The sequence below is a fragment of the Suricata suricatta genome, chromosome 10 (assembly GCF_006229205.1).
Source record: "Suricata suricatta isolate VVHF042 chromosome 10, meerkat_22Aug2017_6uvM2_HiC, whole genome shotgun sequence".
Classification (NCBI taxonomy): Eukaryota; Metazoa; Chordata; class Mammalia; order Carnivora; family Herpestidae; genus Suricata; species Suricata suricatta.
This window is the reverse complement of record NC_043709.1, coordinates 25,222,365-25,247,299: the sequence shown is the minus strand read 5'-3', so window position 1 is coordinate 25,247,299 and position 24,935 is coordinate 25,222,365. Positions and strand designations below refer to the sequence as shown.

The 24,935-nt window shown below is 34.1% G+C and overlaps 1 protein-coding gene across 3 annotated transcripts in view; it reads right to left on the bottom strand.

Moving 5' to 3' along the window:
- The window catches only part of CEP83 (centrosomal protein 83), a 132,216-nt gene that overhangs the window by 26,304 nt on the left and 80,977 nt on the right, over positions 1–24,935 (bottom strand). For all 3 annotated transcript variants that reach the window (XM_029954908.1, XM_029954909.1, XM_029954907.1), the window contains exons 6-10: positions 19,628–19,879; positions 16,783–16,914; positions 10,550–10,664; positions 9,134–9,278; positions 8,871–9,020 (exon numbers count right to left, since the gene is read on the bottom strand). In XM_029954908.1, the coding sequence (XP_029810768.1) occupies positions 8,871–9,020; positions 9,134–9,278; positions 10,550–10,664; positions 16,783–16,914; positions 19,628–19,879 (794 nt within the window). The remainder of the gene's footprint in view (positions 1–8,870; positions 9,021–9,133; positions 9,279–10,549; positions 10,665–16,782; positions 16,915–19,627; positions 19,880–24,935) is intronic.

Below are 24,935 nucleotides of genomic sequence, written 5' to 3'. Positions count from 1 at the left end.
GTTGGGGAACACCTTATAGGTTAGTCACTGACAGAGAAATAAATAGGGATAAGATGGATGCAATGAACACCAAAAGCAAAACCATTTTAATCCAATTAGTCAAACAATTGTCTGGAAGCAAAAGTGGGGTTCACAAATACGGCTTTCCCTTGTTGGTCCCTAGCTGAAGGACAGACAAAGGAAGAATAATCCCACTTAAAAGAGTTGCCAGGATAAAGCTAGGTCTCAGTGAGGGCATATTTTTTTTTTAAATGTGGAGACTGCAAAAAAAAAAAAAAATATATATATATATATGTATATATACATAGGTAATGGAATAAATTTCAGAGGCTACAGCAAAAACTATTGAAAGGAGAGGTTTAATGGATTGGTCATGAGGAGAAATCAAAAAATGAATGATGAATAAGTTGTTGAATAAGAAACTATGAGATCAAGTACTTTACATTTTTAATGTAATTATGGAAATAATGGAAGCAGAAATTGTAGACAGACCACAGGGCCAAGGTACAACAGAGAATGGAACTGTAGAAAAGTTTAAACAGAAACAATAGGAATAACAGTGAGATGGAGTCATTCCAAATGCTCTTCAAAGAACAGGTAGCTAATGATCATGATTATCGCCTAAGTTTTCTGTGGCAGGCAGCTCATGTGTGTCATTTCAACATTCAACAAATATTTACAGAGTACTTACAAATGCTAAGCCTAGTCCTAAATATTGTAGATACACCAGAGAAAAACAAAGACTGAATCCCTATCCTTAAGGAATTTATAGTTCAACAGCACTATCTGATTAAGTTTTTTAATGATGGAAATATTCCATAATTTATATCATCCAATGATAGCCACTAGCTACATGTGGCTATTGCATATTTCAAATAGTGCAAATAAAGAACTAAATTTTTAAGCTTTTAAATTTTAGTTTTTAAATGTTTATTTATTTATTTTAGAGAGAGAGCGAGCGAGTGGGAGAGGGGCAGAGGGAAACAGAGAATCCCAAGCAGGCTCTCCACTGCTGGCGCAGCCCAATGCAGAACTTAAACTCCTGAACTGCAAGACCATGACCTGAGCCAAAATCAAGAGTCAGACATTTAACTGACTGAGCCACCCAGTTACCCATAATTTTAATTAATTTAAAATTGGATTTAAGTAGCTATATGTGACTAGTAATACCATATTAGGCACAAAAGTTCTAGTGTAACTTCTGGGCTTCATTTGATGTCATCCTCCATTATCAAGGGAAAGCTGTAGATTGGGAAAGCAAGAAAAGTTGTATTTGTGATTTCTCTATTTGTGAAAGATTCCAAAACAAGTTTCCTGAGCAAAGCAGTTCTTATATAAACCTAATGAAGGCAAGGTTCTTGATTGTGAACACTGGAAATGGGCTCTGGTCATTATTAGCCAAAAGAGACTTTCCTGGAAATAGAAGACTCACTGAATCAGCAGGAAACTAGAGAATCAGAACCAGGTTAAATAATTGATGAGAATCACCAGCAAGGACAAACCACAAGAGCTGTCTGGTCCATCAAATGTTGCCACATATTCTTCTACCACTTACTTTTCAGTTCAAATTCTGGAACAGAACTTGTCCAACTGGCCAAGTAGAAGTCCCCCACTCCCTACTAAGATGATGCACAACACATAATTCATCTAAAGATAGAGTAAGAAGGTATATAAAGTAACAGATAGGGTTGTTTTTTTAATATTTCTGAAAAAATCGGAAAGTCACAAATGTAAAGTAGAGCTCTGGCTTTAAGCAAGCAAAAGATAAGGGATTCACTATAGGGTTATCTTAAATGATCAAATTCCCTTTCCCGGAGCTAGTAATTGCTGCTATTTTCCCAACACACCTCCCCCTCACATCTGTTAACAAACTGCACATACCCTCCCACCACCACCACTCTGAAATAGGCATTAAACCTAGGCTGAGTCAGAGCATCTTATCCCCCTGGCCATAGTGATGGGCTCAGGGATAGGTGTGTGAACCAAGCCCAACCTCTTTTCTTGACTTTTCTAACTTAAAATCACCAAGTAAGAACTTTGTCTTCTTTGATCTCAAAAATAAAGTCTTGGCTTCAAACAGAAAGCAGTAAAAGAGAAACTTAAGAGTTAGAAGAGAAGGGAGATGAAAGGAGGGAAGAAGTCATCTGGTCACATTTAAGTTTCTAGATCCAGGTGTTCATGAGACCAGTACAAACCCTGTCCTTTCCACAATTTATGTCTGCTAATAAAGACCCTTTCTTCACTTTAGTTGGAGTTGCATGCTGTCATAACCGAAATTTGATTAGACACTTTCTTATTTAAAATCTTTTCAGGGGCGCCTCGGTGGCTCAGTCGGTTGAGCGTCTGGCTTCGGCTCAGGTCATGATCTCACGGTTCGTGGGTTCGAGCCCCGTGTCGGGCTCTGTGCTGACAGCTAGCTCAGAACCTGGAGCCTGCTTCGGATTCTGTGTCTCCCTCTCTCTCTAACCCTCCCCTGCTTGAACTGTCTCTCTCTGTCTCTCAAAAATAAATTAAAAAATAAAAAAATATTAATCTCTTTTTAGAAATATTTTAAACTTTTAAATAATTTTTACAAACTCATTGTGGGGTAGGGTAACCTTCTGAAATACAGAATACATTTTGTTATTTAGTCTAGTGAAGAAGAAACTTTACTAAGGATCAGAGATAGGTATGTAATTAATAACTTAAAGCATCTGCCAAAGCAGTGATTAATCCTTATCAGAAGAGATATTTGTTATATGTTAATAAATGGATACTTTTGCTTTACATAATTTAGACCTTTTTCTCTACAGGTAAAGAATTTAATTTGTGGGGCAACTGCTGGCACCACTGGTTAAGCATCTAGCTTGATGGGGTCAGGTCATGATTCTGCAGTTCGTGGGTTTAAGCCCTGCATTGGGCTCTCTACTGTCAGCACAGAGACAACTTTGGATCCTCTGTTTGTCCCCTCTTTCTACCTCTCCCCCACTCGCATTCTGTCTGAGACTCTCAAAAATAAATGAACAATTTAAAAAAAAATTTAAATTTGTGACCTATCACAAATTTTAAATGAGACAAGCTGCAATTGTGATTATTTAATAAATAACCAAAATAGATCTGGTTTAAGTAGCTAGACTTATAAATCAGAAAATCAGAACTGTCATAGGAAAAACACAACTGTAGACCATTAAAAAAAAAAAAAAGGTCACATAAATTCTGGAAATTACTCCTCCTGCTATATTCTATGTTGCTATTACATCCCTATATTAAAAGCAGCTAGGGTCAATTATACATTATAAATAAACTGGAGAAATTGAAGGGAAATTTTAAAAAATGATCAAAGTGACTAATGGGACAGAAAATGATTTCTATTAAAGAAATGAATGCTGTTTTATATGGGAAAACAACAACAACAACAAAGGGCCAAGTTCATTATGGTCTTCAAGTAACAAGTTTGCTCGACATTTATCACTATGTCAAAAGAAGCCACACCAGGAGAAACAGGCTTCAATTCTCACAGAAAAGATCCTCACTGGTTAAATGGTAGGACTGTAATGGGATAAAACATTAGGGTGGGGTTTTCCTAGGGAGAATGTCTCTCTCCTTTCTAGAGATTGTCAAATAAAACAAATAACCAAAAAACACCTTACCTGTCTAGAGCAGTTAAAAAAAATTATGTACTCACCTAAGAGCAAAGACTAGGTCAAAATTGGCTCTCAAAACCCATTACAGATTTATCGCTACAGCCAACATTTAAATTAATCATTCATAAAACCTAACATGAGTAAATAATATTCTGCCTGAGGTCATTCCTTCCTGAGTAATGAGAATAACACTGTGTGTTAACTATACTGAAATTTAAACTTTAATTTATTTTAATTAAAAAAAACCCCCATAACCTACACTTTAATGAACATGATTTTTAAAAGCCTCTCAACTTTAATCTATGTAATTAAGAAGTCATTTAAGCTTTTAGAAATTTTAAAAGCAGACATAGGGACTTCCCGGTAGCTGAGGATAACAGCAGATATCTAGTTCTGTGCTATCCATATGTCCTGCAAAATAATACAAAAAGGCAAAGAGAGCAAATAAACGCACACAAAACCACATCTTTCCATAACTGGTAGACAGAAAGTGCCCAAACTTCAACATATTTAAGTAAAAAGAAGAAAATAATTCTAAATACTAGCAAGTGAACACGCATGCTCCTGCCTGAAAGTCTCTGTGGTGAGCGTGGGCTCAGTGCACATGAATGAACTTAATTCATATCTTAAAATAAAAGAGCTCTAATTTGGCTCCATAGCAAGACCCAACTACATGCTACCCATATAAGACACATTTAAAAAATGAAATGATTCCAAAAGACTAAAACTAAGGGGGTGAACAAAGGCATACCAGGCAAATGGATATAATAAGAAAACAGGAGTAATGAGGGGTGCCTGGCTGGCTCGATTGGTGGTGCATGCAAATCAATCTGAGGGGTGTGGGTTTGAGCCCCATGGTGGGTGAAGAGATTACTTAAAAATACAATCTGAGACAGAGAGAGAGAGAAGAAAGAGAGAGAGAGAGAAAAAGAGAGAGAAAACAGAAGTAATGATATCAATGTGGAATTCAAGCAAATGACATTACATTACAAAAAGATAAGCACTTTTAAATGCTATAAACCATAATTACAATTAAGATGTAACTGTTATAATCATTTATATACAAAATAATACAGCAATCACCTTTTTGAAGAAAACTACAAGAAATGCAAGGAGTCACAAAGAAACACAGAAATAATAGGAGACTTACTCTTATAATTGAACACTTTCTAGTCCTTGTGTAATGAGTAACAAACTGATGATGTATTACAGGTGCAAAATGAAGTGTAAAATTTAAGAAGACTCACTATAGAGCTCTTGAATGTTTAGTGTTGATATATAAGAATGTCTCCTTAAATTTTTCACCATGGGTATCTCACTTGCTTAACTAGCCCTGGCCTTAATAGATTAGGTCACAATGAAAACATTAGAGCATTCCATAAAGTAGAAATAACAGAAACAATACTCTCTGATTTCAATGCAGTAAAACTAGAAGTTAACAAAAAGCCCTCCCACCTGGAAATTCAAAATCCTTCTGTCACAGACTTAACTGTGTCTCCCCAAAATTCGTTATGTTGAAGTTTCAACTGCAGCACTTTAGGATGTGACTGTATTTGTAGATAGGGTGTTTAAAGAGGTCAGTAGGGTTAAATGAGGCTATGTGGGTGGGTCCTAATCACTAAGACTGGTGTCCTCAAAAGAAGAGGGAGAGGTACTAGAGACATATGCACACAGAGGAAAGGCCATATAAGGACAGAGCAAGAAAGTGCCCATCTAGAAGCCAATGAAAGAGGCCTCAGGAAAAACCAAATCAGCCAACACCTTGAGATATCAAACTTCTAGAATCCAAACTCCTAGATCTAGCAGTCCAAATTTCTATCGTTGAAACCATTCTATCTGTGGCATTGTACTATGACAGCCCTAGCAAACTATTAACTTCACCTCATATTAAATAATTCTACCTCCTATTAATACATCTATTAATTTCTGGATGAAAAGGAAAATACATATTGAATTAGAAATTCTTAAATAATGATAATTAAAACACTACATATCATAATCTACAGAATATTTTTAAAGCAGGGATAAGAAAAAGCTCACATGAGACGCTTTACCAATAAAAATGAAAGACCACTTGTTGAGTTAAATTCCGAACTCAAAAATTTAACAAAAAAAATATGAACAAAGAAAATTAAAGAAAGCATAAGGTATACAACATGGTCTTAGAAAACTCTAAAAATCTACAAAACAGTTAGTAGAAAATACATGACTTTAGTAAGGTCACAGGATTTGAGATCAGTATATAAAAGTCCACTAACTATATTTCTATATGCCAACTATGAATGATTAGAAAGTGAAAGGAAAAATATACTCCTGTTTATAATCCCATAAAAATGCTAAGCAATAAAATGTAACACAAAATATGCATTTTTCAATTAAAACTATAAAACTCTGAGGAAAAAAGTAAAGATGATATAATTAAATGAAAAGACATGCCATATTCATGGACTGAACAGACTCAATATTGTTGACATGACAACTCTACTCAAATTGCACTACAGATTCATTGTAATCCCAAAATAGTACCAAGTCTTTTTGAAAAAGGTGACAGGCTGATTTTAAATTTATATGGAAAGGCAAAAGACCTAGAAGAGTCAAAACAATCTTGACAAAAAAACATGGTAGAGAGGACTTGCAATACCTGAATCACACTTATGCTATAGCCACAGTAGTCAAGACAGTGTGATATTCATGTCAAGATAGACAAACAGACAAATGTAATAAAACAAGAGTCCAGAAACAGACACATTTACATGACCAACTGATTTTCAACAAAGATACCAAATGAATTCAACGGAAGAAAAGACAGTCTTCAACAAATGATGCTGGAACAAGTGGAAGTTAAAAAGGAAAGTCTACCATCACCTCACACTACAGAAAAATTAACACGAATTGGACTATAAAACCTACGTTCAAGAAACAAAATATTAATCTTTTAGAAAAAAACGTAAGAGGAATCTTTGTGACAAAAGATCATGCAAACAGAACACACCAAAAACACAAACAAGAAAAAAAATGATAAAATGGACTTCATCAAAATCAAAATAAAATTGTTTTCAGTAGCCACAAAATGAGCGAAGCAAGCCACAGACTGACAAACATGTATCTGACAAAGGACTTATAAGCCAAATAAAGAGCTGTTACAACTCATTGTGAAGATAACGCCTCAATCTTAAAACAGACACATCAAAAATCCACATTACAAGATGCTAAATAAACATCTCTAGCCACTGAGGAAAATCAAATTAAGACCACAGTGATATATTAGTACACATCCACTAGAGTTAAATTAAAAAGATTAACAAGTGTCAGTCAAAATGTGTTAAACAAATGGAACTGTCATAGGGGAACTCTCATATGTTGCTACTAGAAATGAAAAACAGTGTAACTACTTTGTAAAACAGTATTGCTATATGTTATAAAACAGTATTAGTATGTGTCATCACTCAGCAAAGTCATTCCCAGATATTTAACGAAGAGACAAACATACACCCAAAGACTTGTACGTGAATGTTCACCAGAGCATTATTCATAATAGCACCAAACTAATACCAATCCAAATATCTGTCCATCAAAAGGGAAAAGAATAAACAAATCACATTACATCCATACAACAGACTACTGATCAGCAATAGAAAGTGATCAACTATTGCTATATGCAACAACATGGATAAACCAGAAGGTATCTAAGGCTGGGGATCAGTGGAGAGGTCAACTGAAAAGAGACATGGGGAAACTTCAAGATTGATGGAACTGTTCTATGATTTTACTGTGGTGATTACATAACTTTATACAATTACCAAAAGGCATTAAGCTGTACATTATTTAAGTGGGTGAATTTTATTTTATGTACATTAAACACTAATAGAGCTATAAAAAATTTTAATGGCAAAAAAACCCACAGGATGAAGAAGAAAGCAGAAATGAACAGAAAAACAGCTGACTCCATAAATCAAATTCCTAGTTTAAAAAAATACTGAACTGCATGCTTAAAAATGATTAAAATAGTGAATTGTTATGTATACTTTATCACAGTAAAAAGAATAAAATCAACAAAGCACTAGCTTTATTGTTTATTCTAGAAGTTAAGGTTGGTTCAAGATTACAAAATCCATTAACACATAATAATGTGAGAGGAAAAATCATGAGTATCTCCAGAGATGCTGAAAACTTCTGAAAGTCTGTAACACTGTACCTATCATTACTACTGTCATGTTTGCCGAATGATGTTTTCCTATTTCCATTATTCTTTCTACATTTATTAGTTGGAATTCTCTAGAAAAAAGCTTTTCTTCTCTCTAAATATTATATATTAGGGGTGCCCGGGTGGCTCAGCTGGTTGTACGTCCAACTCTTGATTTCAGCTTCATCATGATCTGGTCATGGGATCGAGCCCTGTGTCAGGCTCTGAGCTAAGCATGAAGCCTGCCTGGGGTTCTCTTTCTTTCTCCCTCTACTACTCCTGCTTGTGCACGCTCTCTCTCTCCCAAATAAAAATAAAAATTTTTTTTTAAATTATACATTATATCATTTGGATGCATAGATTTTTATTTTATCTTATGAATTATAATCTTTTATTATAACTTATTTCACTGCTCAAATTGTCTCAGATTTGGCCAATGGGTGCTAAAATTAGTGGAAGAATGTATTAGGTGAAGGTATGATGAGAAAATTTACATAGTCTCAAGGTATTTCCCCATAAGATAATTATATATCACAAAGAGGAAAAACTAGGCACTTTATAATGGAAAAATCTGGAAGACATCACCTTAACCAAGTGATCAAAATTAACATCACCAGTAAGGGAACAAATAATTCACCTCCTGATATAATGCACTGAGGACACATGACTTCAACTTTGGTATTATTTTTGCTAAAAATGTTATGACCTGAATTCAATCATAAAGAATTTAAGACAAACTCAAATTGAGGGGTGATCTATAAAATAACTGGCTAGCACTCTATAAGTAAAGGCAATGTGTGATTCTGGATTGGATCTTAAACCAGAAAGAGAATACCAATGGGACAACTGGTAAAATTTGAATAAGCTGAATAAGAGTAGTATTTAATTTCCTGATTACGTTGATGTTAATATCATAGTTTTGATTATTATAATATGGCTATGTAAGATGTCAGTTTTGGAGATATCTGTGAAATTATATGGGAATCCTCTATGATTTTACAATGCTTTGTGAGCTCTGAATTTATTTCAAAATGAAGTTTAAAAAATAAATACGTATATATAACCTAATACTCTGAAGTTCCCTTCTGGCCGACTCTTCTGCCATCTGTGAAGCCCGCAACTTCTCTTCACACTGATCCTTTTCATATTGTCTCCAGACATCACGTTCCACTTTCATTTTCTCTAAATCCGCTAATCTGTTCTCAAGTTCTAGCCTAAAACAACAGATGATAATTACGTTACAAGAACTACAATAACGATGATATGGCAGCACAATGTTTTCATTTGCAAGGAGATTGAATACAAAATAAGGTAATTAAGTACTTACTTTTCATCTTGTAATATCACAAGTTTTTGATAACCTTCTTCCTTAACAGCTTGTACTTTACGTATTAATTCACGATCCTTTTCTACTAGGAGTGCTTTGTGGTGTTCAAGTGCTGACTTGAGAACTTCATTGTCTGACTGTAACCCTAACATTTTTTCAAGGAAAAAGATATGCTGCATTCAATGTTATTAGGATGAAAAGTCATAACAGCAAGCATCCATAAACTGATTAAGACAATTAAAAAAGCACAGAAAGTAAGTCTGGATATACATTCTCAAAGATCTTTAAATCTTTATTAATAAACTTTATCAACCAGCCTAAAACTAAGGGCTAACTATCCTGTCATTATTTTACTTAGCATACGCACATACTTTAATAAAAGACTATATATATTTTTTTACTCACTTGACTCTTGAGGCCTGGGGACAAGCCAAATGATATCCAAAGAGATATAATACTTCACTTCTAAAAGGATTCTGTAACCTTAGCTCCACAGATAGTCTCATCATAAAGCTGGCTGGAAGTAGTATAAAATCACAGAAACCTTCAAAACCTATCCTTCTAACAGAACTGTTAGATTTCTGGTAGAAATATAAATTAGAAACTTTCAAGTTTATCCAATGAATTCACAAATTTTCCTTGAGCTGATAGGGCAAGCATTTTGCACATGGAATAACTAAGGCAAATTCATATCTAACTCAAGTTTAAAAAGAACGCAGAACTAAATCATAATCTCTTTAAGTTCTTAAGAAAAGTTATCCCTAACTCTATGGAAATCCATAAATCAACATCAAGTAGAAATAAATGATGAAAACACTAACTCATCACAAGCTCTGTCTGAAACTACAGACACCAGCTCAACTAAAGACCACTTGAGGACAGTTACAGGCCAAAGGTCGCTATTTGAATACTTTTTAAGAAAAGTAAGGAAAGAAAAAAAGAAAAGTCAGAAATTATATAATTCTGAGGAATCATGAAAAGAAGGACATTCTAAGACTAAAGTGAAGCTTAAAAATAATCCTAGGCTGAAGTAGGCTCAATAACAAGCCTACTAGCTATATAAAAAATAGACTGGGCCTGGGACCTTCCTTACATACTTTAGACTCAAAATGGTCTGAGACTAATAATCACATGATCTAAACAGATTCAAAATTATAAACCCAGAAAGTTTGGATTCCCATTTATAAAGTCTCATTTAAGTATTAATCAAATAAATGACATAAACATAAGACTGATTTTTTAAAAGCCAGATCACAAAATGAACATTCAACATATATAAAAACAATCCATATGTGCTCTAGGACTAAAATTCAGTAAGGCTGAAAATATGGAAATAAAAATTCAGTTTGATCTACTTTAGTAATCTGAATTTATATGTAAAAATAATAGTAAAAAGCATGGGAAATCATATATTACCATCCAGTTCACTTTGAATCTTATTCCTCTCTCTTTCTAGCTCACTCTTAGCTCTTGCTGCCTCCAGTTTGATGTCTGTTATTTCTAGTTTGTTTGAATGTTTAAGTTCTTTTACCTGTTGATAATTAGAAATTGAAATTACTGTAGGCCATTAATTGCTTACCCAAAAACATCAGTAGAAATGAGAAAAAGTTTTGGTAGCAGAGTATACAGCATAAGCACCATGCAAGAGAGAAGGTGCTTCAGTGCCCTGAACAGTATTTGGTACCAAGAAAACAGTCTTTTCCTAATAGAATTATTTCTTTTCTTTCTTTCTTTTTTTTTTTTTTTTAAAGAATTGAGTTATTTCTTTATAGATAACCTGGGTGAGGGTCATCTGGCTTAATCTTACCTTTAAAGGCTTAGCTGCAAATACCTAAAATCCAGTAGTCAATGACTGACTCATCTTCAGAGAAAAAAACCCCCCTGAGACCCCCTTTTAAAAAAGTGGCAACATTAAGCCTTTCTAGGTATAAGGAGCAGCATATAAAATGTTATATAGGTGAGCATTACATAGTATGCTTGGAAAACAATGAGCAATGTGTTACAGTTAGAGCAGAAGAAGGTATGAAATCTGTGGAGTAGCAGAAAGTAAACTTTATATGCCATTCAAAAGGGCTGTGTATCCTGTTAGCTACTGAAGGTGGCACAACAAACTGTGTTTTAGAAAATTAACTCTAACTGCATATTAAGATTAAGAAACTGAGGGTAAAGAATCCAAGTAAGAGGCAAAGGATTGATAAAGGAGACTAGAAGGAAGAATCAATTGAATCTGGTGACTAAATTGCGTGTGTGTGTGAGTGTGTGTGTGTGTGTGTGTGTGTGTGTGGCAGGAAAAAGAACAAGTATAAAACATATAAATCTAATTTAAGCTTTTACTGCTCAAACCTGATTTGTGTAAAGTCCCAAGTGAATGGAAATAATTGTCAATATTTTCCATACAATTAACTCATCACATACTTATTTTTAGTTTTCACGGAGACATCCCTTTTGAAAATTGAATGATTCTAGTTCATAAGTAGTATTCATTCACTCAATAAATATTTACTGAGCACTTATTATGTACTCTAGCACTGTTTCAGGAGCTGGGGTTACAGAAGCAGACAAGAAAGCTTAGTCTCTTCCAGTTATCTGCACTACTCTCTAGTATCCTCCATATACTTTCCTTATGGTAAGGTGCTTCTAGCATTATAGTTATTTCTACAATGAAAATTTAACCAATACAGACATAAAAATTAGATAAACCTGTACTCTGACATATTACATTAATGCATAAAACTATCAAATAAAAGTAGAAAATCATAAATATATACACGCCAAATATGTAAAACAGAAGATGGTGAGAACAGGAAAGTAAAGGATAATATACTTGATAAAAACTAAAGACGGGAGTTAGAAACAAATCAGTAAGAGCTCCTAGAGCCAACGAGGGGAAGGATAAGAAATAGAAGTGTCTTACCAAAAGAGATTCCATCTATGAAAGGTCTTAAACATATTATAAGGAATGGTTTGGTCAAAATCCAAAAAACAGAAAAGCAAGTACTGTGCTGCCTTTATTCTGCTAACCACATTTAAGATGCATGCTTCCAAATTAACTTATGGATTTTTAAATGATATTACATAAAATGAATACCGTGTGCTGACATAAGGTTTGCGGTTTTAAACTTTTCTGAAGTTCTTTTCCATGAAAGCGAGTCTCATAGAAATCATATGAAAGCAGCTAAGACACTGTATTTATCTTGAGAACTTAAATTTTCTGTAGATTGGGCTTTACTATATTATAATTTCATGGACAGACAGAATTTAAACTTTAATTGTTTTAAAATTTTGAAGAAATAATAACTGCAATGAAAATCCAATTTCTATAACAAATGAAATTATAGCCTGCTATTATATACTAACTGTAAAAGGTTAAAAATGACATAGCAGTTAATTAACAAACCACACTGTAGCTTCTCTAAATAAGAGGTGGAAAATTAGAGCCATCTTATTTTGCAGAAACTTGATTCATTTCAACAAGAACTATCAAATCTGTAAAAAACTATTTATTTTGCCCCAAGATATACTGAAATGAGAAAATATTTTTCAACCAAACTATAATGACTGAAACTGAAAGAATTCTAGACAGGAAGTCAAACAAGTGAAGTCTGTCTTCAGGCCTACTTTTATTAAACTAGTGGCATATGCTCAAGCAAAATACTGTCCTCTCCTATTTGAATTTATTGATCTACGGACCTATATGAGTTTAGGCTTTCCTTTAGTGACACATTTCTATAATCCTAACATAATGAATGCACTTATACTAGCAGTAATTATTAACTTCCTGAAAATATCTTAAAAGGAATTTTTATTAAAAATGAGAAATTTATATCAACATTTATTACATAGCTATGACAGTAGCACATTATATAAGTAATCTGAACCAAATCCCAGTTAGTCATAATAAACTTTTCTTTCTGACTCTAAATCTCTGATTCTTCACTTTCTTTGTGGTCTCAAAAGTCCTAAGAAAACTAGAGATCTTTTCCTAAACAAAATGTATAGTGTTAAAATGTTACACAGAAGTTCAAGAGATTCAGAGTCTTCTGAAGCTCCCTTGGGAGCTTCATAATAATGTTTTCCATTCTAGCCTTCATGTTGCCAACTTGCCTTATGCTTTTGACACAACAGGAGTCAAGTACTCATAAAGTACTACCTACTAAACTTTAAGAAATAAAAACAATGGCAATAGTTTTATAGGGATTCAGAATCTGTTAAATTACACGTACACATATACACAAAGACACGCAGGAAAATAATGAACGTAAGCAAGAAAAATATAGTTGTAAAAAATGTACTACTCAAGAAGCTCTTGATGCAAATTTCAAAAAGATGTGTGTAGTGAAACTCTGATATTTTTCAGAGGTCTGAGATGGTGTGACCTCATTAATGTAGTTAATAAGGATAACTGTGTGGAATGATTTCCTTAAAACTGTATATTTTATTGGAGTTCTAAAGATCAAAAACCTCCTGAGATAACCAGAATTTATCTCATTGAATGTGAAATATCTGTAAGGTCACCATTTTCAGGACATCTTTGGTAATACTTTTAAATCCAAGACACTGACAGTCACAAAGACATAATTCTGTTCAAAACCCTAACATTTACAAATTTGAATAACTAAGAAAAATACACCCCAGGTGCTCCTTTGCATTGCAAACAACCATTTGCTAGAGTTGCAAAATATTGATGAAAATTTCAAGTTGCAAAGAAAACTGTGACAATCATGGTTGAAATATCATTTTAAAATTTATCTTTCCAATGAAATCGTTTTACATGGTGATTCTAAATGAAAATTTGGTTTGTCTAAAGCTGAAGGGTGGTTTTTAATACACCATTTATATGCAAAAAATGCAAGTGTGCCTTTAAGAAGGCAACTCTTAGCAATACTAGAACTGGAAGAAAGGCATGTGAGAACTTCCTGAATATACTTCTTTGTGTTTTGCATCTATTTATTTGAATATTCTTATCATTGTAGGAACTCAATACATATCTCTCAATATGTACACATTTGAAGATATAAATACTCTACTTAGGTTAATCAGGAAGCAACTGTATTATTAATTTATTTTCCAGTAGGCCTTACACAATCTTAGTAGGCTGGAAGAGTTCCTAGGGATGAGAAAGAACAATGCTTTATTTCATCTAAGGGGAAACTTTCCTAAAGTTCTACAAACAGTTATCGATACAGTGAGGAACAGAACTAGTCAATGGGCTCAAAGTTCCGTGTTCTATCATCGTCTTATTTAAGGATATCACTGGTGTAAAATCATTGCCATGACTTTAATTACCTGCTACTATTTACTGCATTCAATACTATCATTAATTTTAGAAAAATCTTATAAGAGATAGGCATTGTTCCCACTTAAACGTTAAGCAAATCAGAAGTTACATAGGTGATGAGTGAGATAAATGAGCCAGGATCAAAAGATTATTCTGATTCAAAGCTCATAGACTTTTCCACTATACTTCAGTACTTCCTCCAAAATGACCAATTTGGGCTAGACTAGAAGATGACACTTGAATCCAAGTATTTCAACAATTAAAAATCTTCTTGCCTAATTATCCTATCATCAGCCATGTCTAATGAAAATGACACATGGGCTACAAAACCACTTTGTAAACTGTAAAGTATAAAAATTCAAACAAAAATTATAAATATCACTAAATATATAATCTGCAAACATAAAAGAATGTTTCCTATGGAAAAAACTCGGTAGACTAACTCCCAAGGGAGGCATCTAATCCATCTAGTATATGCTTTGTGGTCTTTCAGACACAGAAACCACCACTCTGAAGGTTAGATTCACATCAATAAAATTTATAAAGACTGATCTATAAAATCAGAATGTCAATTATAGTAACTGTGAGAAAAAACTATAATGGAAATTAGAACACTGTAAGTCTAATAAAAGACTGGTGGGCATTTTCTCCCTGTAGACAAAATTACATAGGAAGTCAAATAATACAAAGTTGTTTGGTGATCATACAATCAGAACAAATGGAATGAAAGAAATTGATAGCTTCACACTTAATTAAAACAGATTGGTGTGCTCCTTCCCACAGTAAGAATTAACTCTTCAAGAAGACCAGAATACTTATATTCTACCAACTAAAATTCGATCTTCCACTGTCAGACAGTGCTTAAGTCTTCTCAAGTAATTCCTTGGCCAAGGAATTTATGATGAATACATTCCTCCTTTAGGTAAGTTCATTTGTATTAGGCTACAGTAAGTTCCTTCTGGTCTGAGAGCCATGTTGTTTTTTAGCGTAATTTTACCTTAAGTCTGCTCTGCTCTGATGAAAAATACTTGATTGCATGGATTCAGAAACCAGACTTATGTCCTATATTTTAAAAATACCCCCAAGTATTTTTAAGGTAGATATTAGTCTTGCTTTTATAAAGAAAAACAGTAAAATTTCAGAGAGAAAGTAAATTGGTTCAAGGTCACACAGCTAGTAAGGAAAAGAAATGAAAGCTGAATCTAGTCTGCTTGACTCCAGAGCTGATACTATTATTCACCACAGTTTTCTACAAAATACTTTTTATCATTGCTATCCTATTTCTGGTTACCAGATTCCTTATATATACTGCATGTGAGAGAGAAAAAAACTAAGTTCCTGAGAAAACTTAGTATACAGAAGATGTGCAAGCCATTTTATATAAAAATATATATAGTTTTTTTCTTTGTAAAATAACACAAATGCAGGGGCGGCTGGGTGGCTCAGCCGGTTAACATCTTCGGCTTCACTGTTAGCTTGTGAGTTCAAGCTCTAAGTCAGGGTCTGTGCTGACAGCTCAGAGCCTGGAACCTGCTTCAGATTCTGTGTCTCCCTCTCTCTCTGCCCCTCTCCTGCTTGTACTTTCTCTCTCTGTCACACTCTCTCTCTCAAAAAAATAAACATTAAAAAAATCTTTTTTAAATAACATAAATGTAGACCATGCTGCTATTACTAATTTCCTCACTTAACAAATATTGAGTGACTTTGTGTGTCAACACTGTTCTAGGAGCTGGAGATACAAGGGATAACAAAAGCAATCTCCCTACTCTTAAAGCTGATATTTGGTTGAAAGAAAGGGGGTGGTAAAGGAAAGGAGAGACAAAAAATAAACAAATATAAATATATATCAAATGGTATTAAGAACTATGAAGAAAAATAAAGCAGGTTAAGAAGACAGACAGTGAGGCAGGAAGAAAGAAGATGGTGTCTTACACAGTGAAGGGAAGGAAGGCCTCTCTGATAACGTGACGTTGAGAAAGCAATCTATGAGGATGTGAGAAAGACCAGGTCTGGCAGGCAATTGCAAAAGCCCTAGCACAGAAGTCAGTCAGACTGAAAAGAAGGCCAGTGAGGCCAGAGCAAAATGATCAGGAGGGAAAATGGACTGTGAGGCCATGGGCCAGATTACACAGAGCTCTGAATGGGCAGAGAGTTAGGGGGTTACCGTAAAAATTGAACCTAGAGAAATCATGGCTTAGACAAGAGTGGTCACAGAAGAGGTGGTAAAAACTGGTTAGATTATGCATGTATTTGGAAGGTAGCATGATAGCATTTCCATACACAGAAGTAAACTATTTAAACACAGAATTTCTTTGTCATTATGCAGGATCAAGCATTCTAAAGAATGAAGTACAAACATAAGATGACTTACTTTACTGGTCAGTGTATTGGTTTCCCGTTCAGCTTTATGCAATTTACTAATTAAATCAGTATTTTGTTCACTGATTGATTGTAGCTCTTTTTCCAAGCGTTCAGCCTGTAGTTTAGCTGACTGTTTTTCAGCCTTTAATTAAAAAAACATTTTAAAATTTATTCATTAAAAAATGTTGTAGTTATATAAAATTAAGCACTATTTTAAATACATGTGTAATCATACTAGCCCAAACTACTCAAAACCTCAACAATATTAACATGAACCAAAGCAACAAGAGTTTTCTGAAAGTAACTGGTAGAATTAAAATGAAAGATATTTTCTCCAGGAAATATGGAACAAGAGTATCTGGACAAATGACATATCAACAGCCACCACCAAAATAAAACTCATACACTTCTCTCATGAGAGTGTACCTAATGTAGAGTACTTGACACCTATTTACTCTTCTTGCTGACATAATTCAGCATTCAAACATTTTGAGGAGTTTCAATGCATCACAGAAATATAAAAGTATATTAGAAAGTAGAAGAAAGAGTTCATTTGTAGTAGTAGGTGAGAGTGAAAAATCTGAAAATCAAGGGAGATTAAAAAAAAGATTAGAGAATTCAAAATTCTCAATTAATCTGGAACCTCTGGAAGTATGAACAAAGAGCTCTAGAACTCTTGATCCCATCACATAATAAAGATTCTTAAGTCAGTAAATTTTCAAGAAAACTTCTGGTTGGTAACACTCCTAGTATTCTGTAACTTGAAAATGAAAACAAAATGCTCTTTAAAAATATTTCTACTCAAAATAGTTAAAATGTTTGAAATTTAAAAAATAAGCTTCACAGTTCTCATTTCCTATATATCTTAAATACAATAAGAGTATATTCAACAAATAATTCGGAGAAAACTATTTTCCTCAAATATAAAATGATACTCTTTGGGCAGGCACAATGATAGGCAAAAATCTCTAAGAAGAAATAAATGCTTTTTCCCATATGCTTATTCTCATTTCATCTGACAGATGATAAAAATTAACTCTTTTGAAAAAGTCACAAATGTGACTCTCTTGTAATCGTTGAATTGTCCTGAAAATCAGCACTCTAAATGACCTCAATAAAATACTTTGCAATGAGATAAAACACTACATTCAATTGCAATCATCCCACTTATTCTGTCACTATAAATACATTAAAATTGGAAAGGCAGCAACAGAGTCTCATTCTGAACTGCCTCCTGTCTAAGGTCCAACTATACAACTTTAGTTCAGGACATCAATAAACACTCAGAAGCTTCACCCAAAAAATAATAAGGTGACTTCTATTCTTCAAAACATACCAATATTTTGGCTGTACCAAGCTTTTTGGCTGAAAAAAATCACTGTTTTGCTAGGTGCCACTAATTCCCTACAACTCTAATCATTTCACAACTATTCTAAATACACATAGACACACTGTGGATTGCTTCAAATAAATCTAGTTTTTGATTGCTCAAAACTAGTATATTTGCTACATGTTAGACACTAACAACTAGGAAAAATAAGCATACCTAAATAAGATGGTTAAGCAATCCAGAATATGCTACCTGGGCATAAACATTATTTTGAGCTTAAGGCATCTAATAATCAAGAGACAGGAAAAAAGTTTGTTCTTGAACTCCTCTTTGCTGCCAAAAACCAGAGCCATCAAAAGAAGTATAAATCCCCTTGCCTAGGTTTTATAGCCAGGGAAGACTGACTCCTATCAAGGGAGAAGTCAACACCCAGATAAGAAATCACCTATACAGACACTGTCACAAAACTGTCATATCTCCTATCTATTTTCCTAAGAGCGCAATTATCTTACCTAAAAGTCATTTGTGTTCCCAATAAATGCCCTTTCTCCCCATCTCCTTTCCCTATTAAGACGGTATGCAGGGGTGCCTGCGTCAGTTAAGCATTTGATTTCAGCTCAGATCATGATCTCACAGTTTGGTTCAGGAATTTAAGCCCTGCATCAGGCTCTCTGCTGTCTGATCCTCTGCTTCTGATCCTATTTCCCTCTGTCTCCACCCCTTCCCTGCACTCACTCTCACAAAAATAAATATTTTTTTTAAAAAGGTGGTAGCATGCAAGCCCCAAATTCTAACTACCACTTTGAGCCACGTTTTCTGTGAACTCCTGTTTACTTACAAGAGAAAATATCTATCTTTTCTCTTGTTAATCTGTTGGTCAGTTTAATTCACAACCCCCAATCACTAAACCTAAGAGTATGAAGAAAAAGTTTTTCCTCTCCAACAATGGAAACCAAGAATTCTCATAAAGAATACCTCTAGGAGTACCAGCCTACCTCTGCCTGCTCTTATCTTTGTGTAATGAACTAAGGAAAATAGTTCACTGAAGACTTACATGCATTAGTCCCAAGTTGAGTTGTATTACTCTGGTAAGAAGCTGCCATAAGATATAAAAGTATGGTATTTTTGTTTAAACAGGTCTTATGATTTTAATATCTTGAATCCCATGTAAGGAAATAACTGGGAATAAATTGTTCCTTCTGGTTTGAAAGAACATTAATCCTCAGAAACTCAAATTTTGAAAATTTTGCACAGTCTACTCTCTGGCATCTTAAGGGTTAAATCATATTAGCTAGGTGTCTTGGCTCCCAAAGAATAAATAATCCCTTTGTAAATGCAGTAGCATAGCTATTGCTTATGAATCAATACTTTCTTCTTTACAAAAAGAATACATACTCTTGGGACTCTACAAATGCATCAGCATTAGATTGGTAAGCATACATTTGTGCTCTAAAAATCAAAGGCTTGTCAACTGCACTTTTAAAAAAGTATGCCATACTCTACCGGGAAGCAATTAAAATCTTACCTCTAGGGATCTGACTGTAGCCTGCATCTCAGCCAACTGCCGCACCTGAATTCTTTGGATATTTTCTACCTGAGCACTAGAATTTTCTTTTTTAGCCCTTAATTCTTCTACTTCAGCCTCTAAACCTTTTACTTTCTGAAACAAACTGACTTTTTCTTGAACAAGTTGCTCCACTCGTTTGCTGTCTCTTGTGGAATCAACACTAAGCAGTTGATTACGTAGTTCTTCTTTATCTTTCTCCAATGTTGAAATCTAGTAATAATTTGAAAGAAAGCACAGAATCTTAAGTTATTGAATTTTCAGTCATGAATCTGCTTTACACATCAGTATGTTAAAATTAAAAATTACACAATATGAAAAAGAAAGTAGAGGCGATGAAAGCAAGTACAAAGGAAAAAACTTAAAATGTCAGTGTTTAGTCTGTACTCAGCATGACTCAAATGTGAGGGCAAGGATCTTGTCCTATTTTCCCTCTACCTCCCCATGGTGTCCAGCACAGTGCTTCATCAGTTGCTAAAATTCAAAATTATAAATAATAGTATAAAAGTAATTAAAAATGTGTCAAGTATTTTACAATTCATCAGAACATTATAAAGATTTATGCAAGATCAATATGCTGATCGCCACTAAGCTTTTCCTCACGTGACAATAATACTTGGGCTATGTCTATACTAATAAAATGATCTATTCCAAGCCACTTAATTCACAAAAAAGCTGTAGGTCTGTGTAAATAGCTATAAATGTGATGAAGAGTTTTTAAATTATAGCTGAGAGTTTATTAAGGCCCTTGTTGCACTGATGGCCTAGTTCTTAATTATTAGATTCAAGGAAGAAAGAAAAATTATTACTCCAGGGTATGTGGAAAAGTCACAGGGGAACATAACGGACAGAAACACTAGTGGTCTTCTCATTCATGCCAGCCCTCACTGCTGGATCCGGAGGCCTCCGAATCATGGAGTTTCACACTGCTTCCTAACCTCAGAGGCACTTCAGAGACCCCTCACCTACAGGAATCGGGAGCTAAGTTATCAGGGTGAAACTCATTATTTCCCCATCTTCCCAACCACCACCATCACCAAATTTTGGTTTAACCATAGCAACTCCTCTTTTTCAGTCTCTTTTTATATATGGGGTTTCTTCATATGATTCATCTAAAAGGCGTCAGCTGTTTAAAAAAACAAAAACAAAAACAAAAACCCACCACTGCTTTCAACAGTACCAGAGGTTGTAGCCAGGATGAGCTTAGAAGGTTCACTCGAAGCCAAAAGGACTTAAAGTAACACTGCAAACTGGGCAAAAGTGACCCAAGAGATGAATGATGGCTCACTTTGCTATAAATGAATCTAAAAAGTGAGAGCTCCACCACAGTGCAGAATCTGTTTTCCTCATCTGTACAATGAGATTATAGACTGGAGGCCTTCAAAGATCATTTACAGTTTTAACATGCAGTGATTCCAACTTGGCTTTAGACACATGAAAGATGTCAATGGGAAATACAGGTAGAGCTACTTAGCAGGAAAACATTTTTTTCCAGAAAATAAACTTCATCATAGAAAGCAGCTATAAAATTCATCCTCAAGCCCAACTAATTTAGTGTCTCTTTCCTATTCTTCCTCCTACCCTTTACATATAAATATTACCCTCCCACCCAGGTTTGGTCCCTGACTACCTTTTTCCTTCCATATTCTCTGTGTGACTTTGTGTAAGTTACCTTTTCATTTTGGCACCAATTAAAATGAAGATCTTCAGCTGGGCATCTCTGAAATACCATTAAGTTTTTTACGTAAGGTAATTTAAATACAGTTTTAGTTTTAATGTGCTATATACAGAGGTATGGTGGCTCATCTAGGTCAAAGTCCAAGTGGAACTCCCTTTTCCCAGGCAATGGTGCCGTTTACTGAGTATGATGGACTAAGTGCCAAGCTAAATGCACTAGACATAAAATTGCATTTAGTAATATTAATTTCTCTTATCTTCTTCATTTTACATATAAGGACAGACAACTAATGTTTTCCTGACCAGCATGTTTCCTGTATTATTGCTCTCTCCAGTAGTTCCAAGAGTCATCTGTGTGACAGCTGAAGTGACAGCTCAAACTATGGATGAAGCTGGCTAACGGCATAGTCACAATCAGATCCCACAATTATAACTCCAACTAGAGATCACTATCAAATCATCCCTATGAAATCTGGTAATCACGGCCTTCTAATTTCTCTATTCATTTACTCATTCATGTGAGAAATATTTATTGAGCATTTATCATGTACTCAGGACTGTTCTAGGTAATAAGGATACATTACAAACCTAGCAGACAAGCAAATAATCACAAAACCGGTGCCACCAAAGAGCGTACATTTAATCACTTCCAAGATACTGCCCTTGCCGTAATCATCAGGACACAGATCTTGAACATATTCTCAGCTTTTCCCTTTTCCTCCACTCTCAATTAGATTCGCACTCAGTTTTCCTTGATATCCTTAATCTGTTGACTCTCAATCCTTTCTCTAAATTTCCCAAAGGCTTTGTTTGAATTTCTTTTATGACATTTATCCAAATTTGCCTATATTCAGTTACCTTTGCATTTACTTTATTCTCTTCTAGAATATAAGCTTACTTGACAGGAAACATTATGTATTTACCAATTTTACTTTTAAAAACTGTTGAAGTAAAGGAAACAACAGAAATGAGAAACAGATCTGTGATTAGGAATAGTTGTTGTTCGTTTTCTTTTCAAAAGATGGTTGTACCACTCTAACTCCCCAGGGCACAAAAAAGGAAAAAGTAGTCTATCTAATTGCTCCATTTTTCTCTGTTTTTATGATCTTTATGATGCACCATAGAGAAATGGTTTAAGAGTATTGGTTCTGAAATTAAACAGCCTAAGTTTGTTTATTTATGTATTTTAGTATTTTAAAGATATTTCTCTACCATCTTTAGGCTTATATTATTTCCAAAAGGAAGTCTGCTGTCATTTTTACTTTTGTTCTGTACAAAATAACTTTTCCCTATTTACCTTTTTTAAAATTTCATGTTTAGATGATTGTAGGTTCACATGCAATTGTAAAAAATAATTCACGGGGCACTGGGCGGCTCAGTTGGTTAAGTGTCCAACTATTGATTTCGGCTCAGGTCATGATTTCACAGTTTGTGAGATGGAGCCCCACACTGGGCTCTGTGCTGACAGCGAAGATACTGCTTAAGATTCTCTCTCGGCTCCTCCCCCATTCACACCTGTGCTTTTGTGCTCTCTGTCTCAAAATAAATAAACATTTGAAACGTAATAACTCAAAAGTCTCTGTGTACCCTTTACCCAATTTCCCCAGTTGGTAACATCTCTCCTCTTATTTTCTGTAAGACATTGTATAGAACTGGTTTTCATTCTTCTTTAAACACTTCGTAGAATTCTCCAATGAAACCATTCTTTTAGTGAGTTTTTAATATGAATTAAGTTTCTTTAATACTTATATGGCTATTCAAATTATTTCATCTGGGGTGAGTTATGGTAATATCTGCCTTTTGATCCATTTTATCTATGTTTGTCAAATTTGTTTGGGTAGAGCTGTTCACCAGATTACCTTATTAATCTTTTGATGTGCATCAGATCTGTAGTGATATTCTCTGTTTCATTCCTGTTGTAAGTAATCTGTACCTTTCCTCTTTTTTGGCAGCCTTGCTAGAGGTTTGTCAATTAATCCTTTCAAAAAACAGCTCTTTGCTACACTGATCTTCTCTATTGTTTTTCTGTTTTCAACTTCTGCTCTTATCTTTCTTATTTCCTTCCCTCTACTTGCTTTGGGTTTATTTTGATCTTTTTCTAGGTTCTTAAGGTGAAAGCTCAGATTACTGATTTTTTTTCTCCTGTTTTCTAATGAATGCATTTAGCACTATACATTTTCTCTTAGCAATACTTTAGCTGTATCCCAGATATTTCAACATGTTACATTTTTATTCAGGCTAATGTATTTCTTAAAATTAATTTTTATTAATACATTTTCACTGAAATATCTTCTTTGACTCATGAATTATTTGAAGGGTATCATTTCATTTCCAACTGAGGATTTCCCTACTAACTTGCTGTTCTTGATTTCTAGCTTGATTATATTGTGGTTAGAGAATTCACTCTGTATAGTCTCAATTTTTATAAATTTGTTGAGGTTTATTTTATAGCCCAGGATACAGCCTGTTTTGGTATATATTCAGTGGCTACTTGAAAAATAGTATGTTTAGGTGTTCTTGTTGGGTAGAGTGTTCTATTAACGTTGGTTAATGGTATTTTTGAGTTCTACATCCTTCCTGATTTTCTATTTTTTCTATCAATTGTTGAAAGAAGAGTGCCAAATCTCCAACAATAATTATGGATTCAGCTCTTTCTCCTTTTAGTTCTCTCAGTTTCTGCTTACTATATTTTGCAGCTGTTTGGTTCATACACATTTAGTATTCCAGTCTTCACGACAGATTGACATTTTCCATTATATAATCTTCCACCTCAGATATTTTCCTTTGCTCTGAAGTATACTTTATCTGATATTAATAGAGCTACTTGTTTATTACAAAACATATAATTTTCCATCCTTTTAATTACTAACTACCTATATTGTTATTTTTGAGGTTTCCTATAGACAGCATATGGTTGGGTCTTTCATTTTTAAAATCAACTCTGTAAATCTCTTTTAATTTTTATATGTACACCATTTACCTTTATTATGACTATAAATGTTATGTCTTCAGGGTTTTTTTTTTTGGCTTTTTCCGATTTCTTGTTCTTTGTTTTCTTTTTCCTGTCTTCCTTTTTTTTTTTAGGATTCCATTTGATTTATCTGTAATTTTCTGAGCATATATCTTTGTATAGCTTTCTTGGTTGTTGCTCTGGGCATTAGATATACCTTATCATAGTCTACTGGGTTCATTTTACCTGTTCAAGTGATAGAAATTTTACTTCTCTTTACATCCTTTTGCCCTTGTTTTAATTGTCTTCTTTCCCCTATATACATTTAAAACCACAAACAGCATTGTAATGTTTGCCTTAAACATCAAACAAAATTTAGAAAACTCATTCAAGAAAGGAACATTTATTATATATACCCATAGTTTTGACGATTGTGTTCTTTTAGCCTTGATGTTCTGAGGTTCATTCTCTTACTGTTTTCTGTTTAGAGAATTTCCCATAGGCATTCTTCTGGATAGAACTACTGGCAACAGATTGTTTTAGTTTTCCTTATTCTATGAATGTCTTGATTTATTCTTCATTCCTGAAGGACATTTTTGCTGGATAATTATGAGTTGTTACTTCTTTCCTTTCCACACTTGA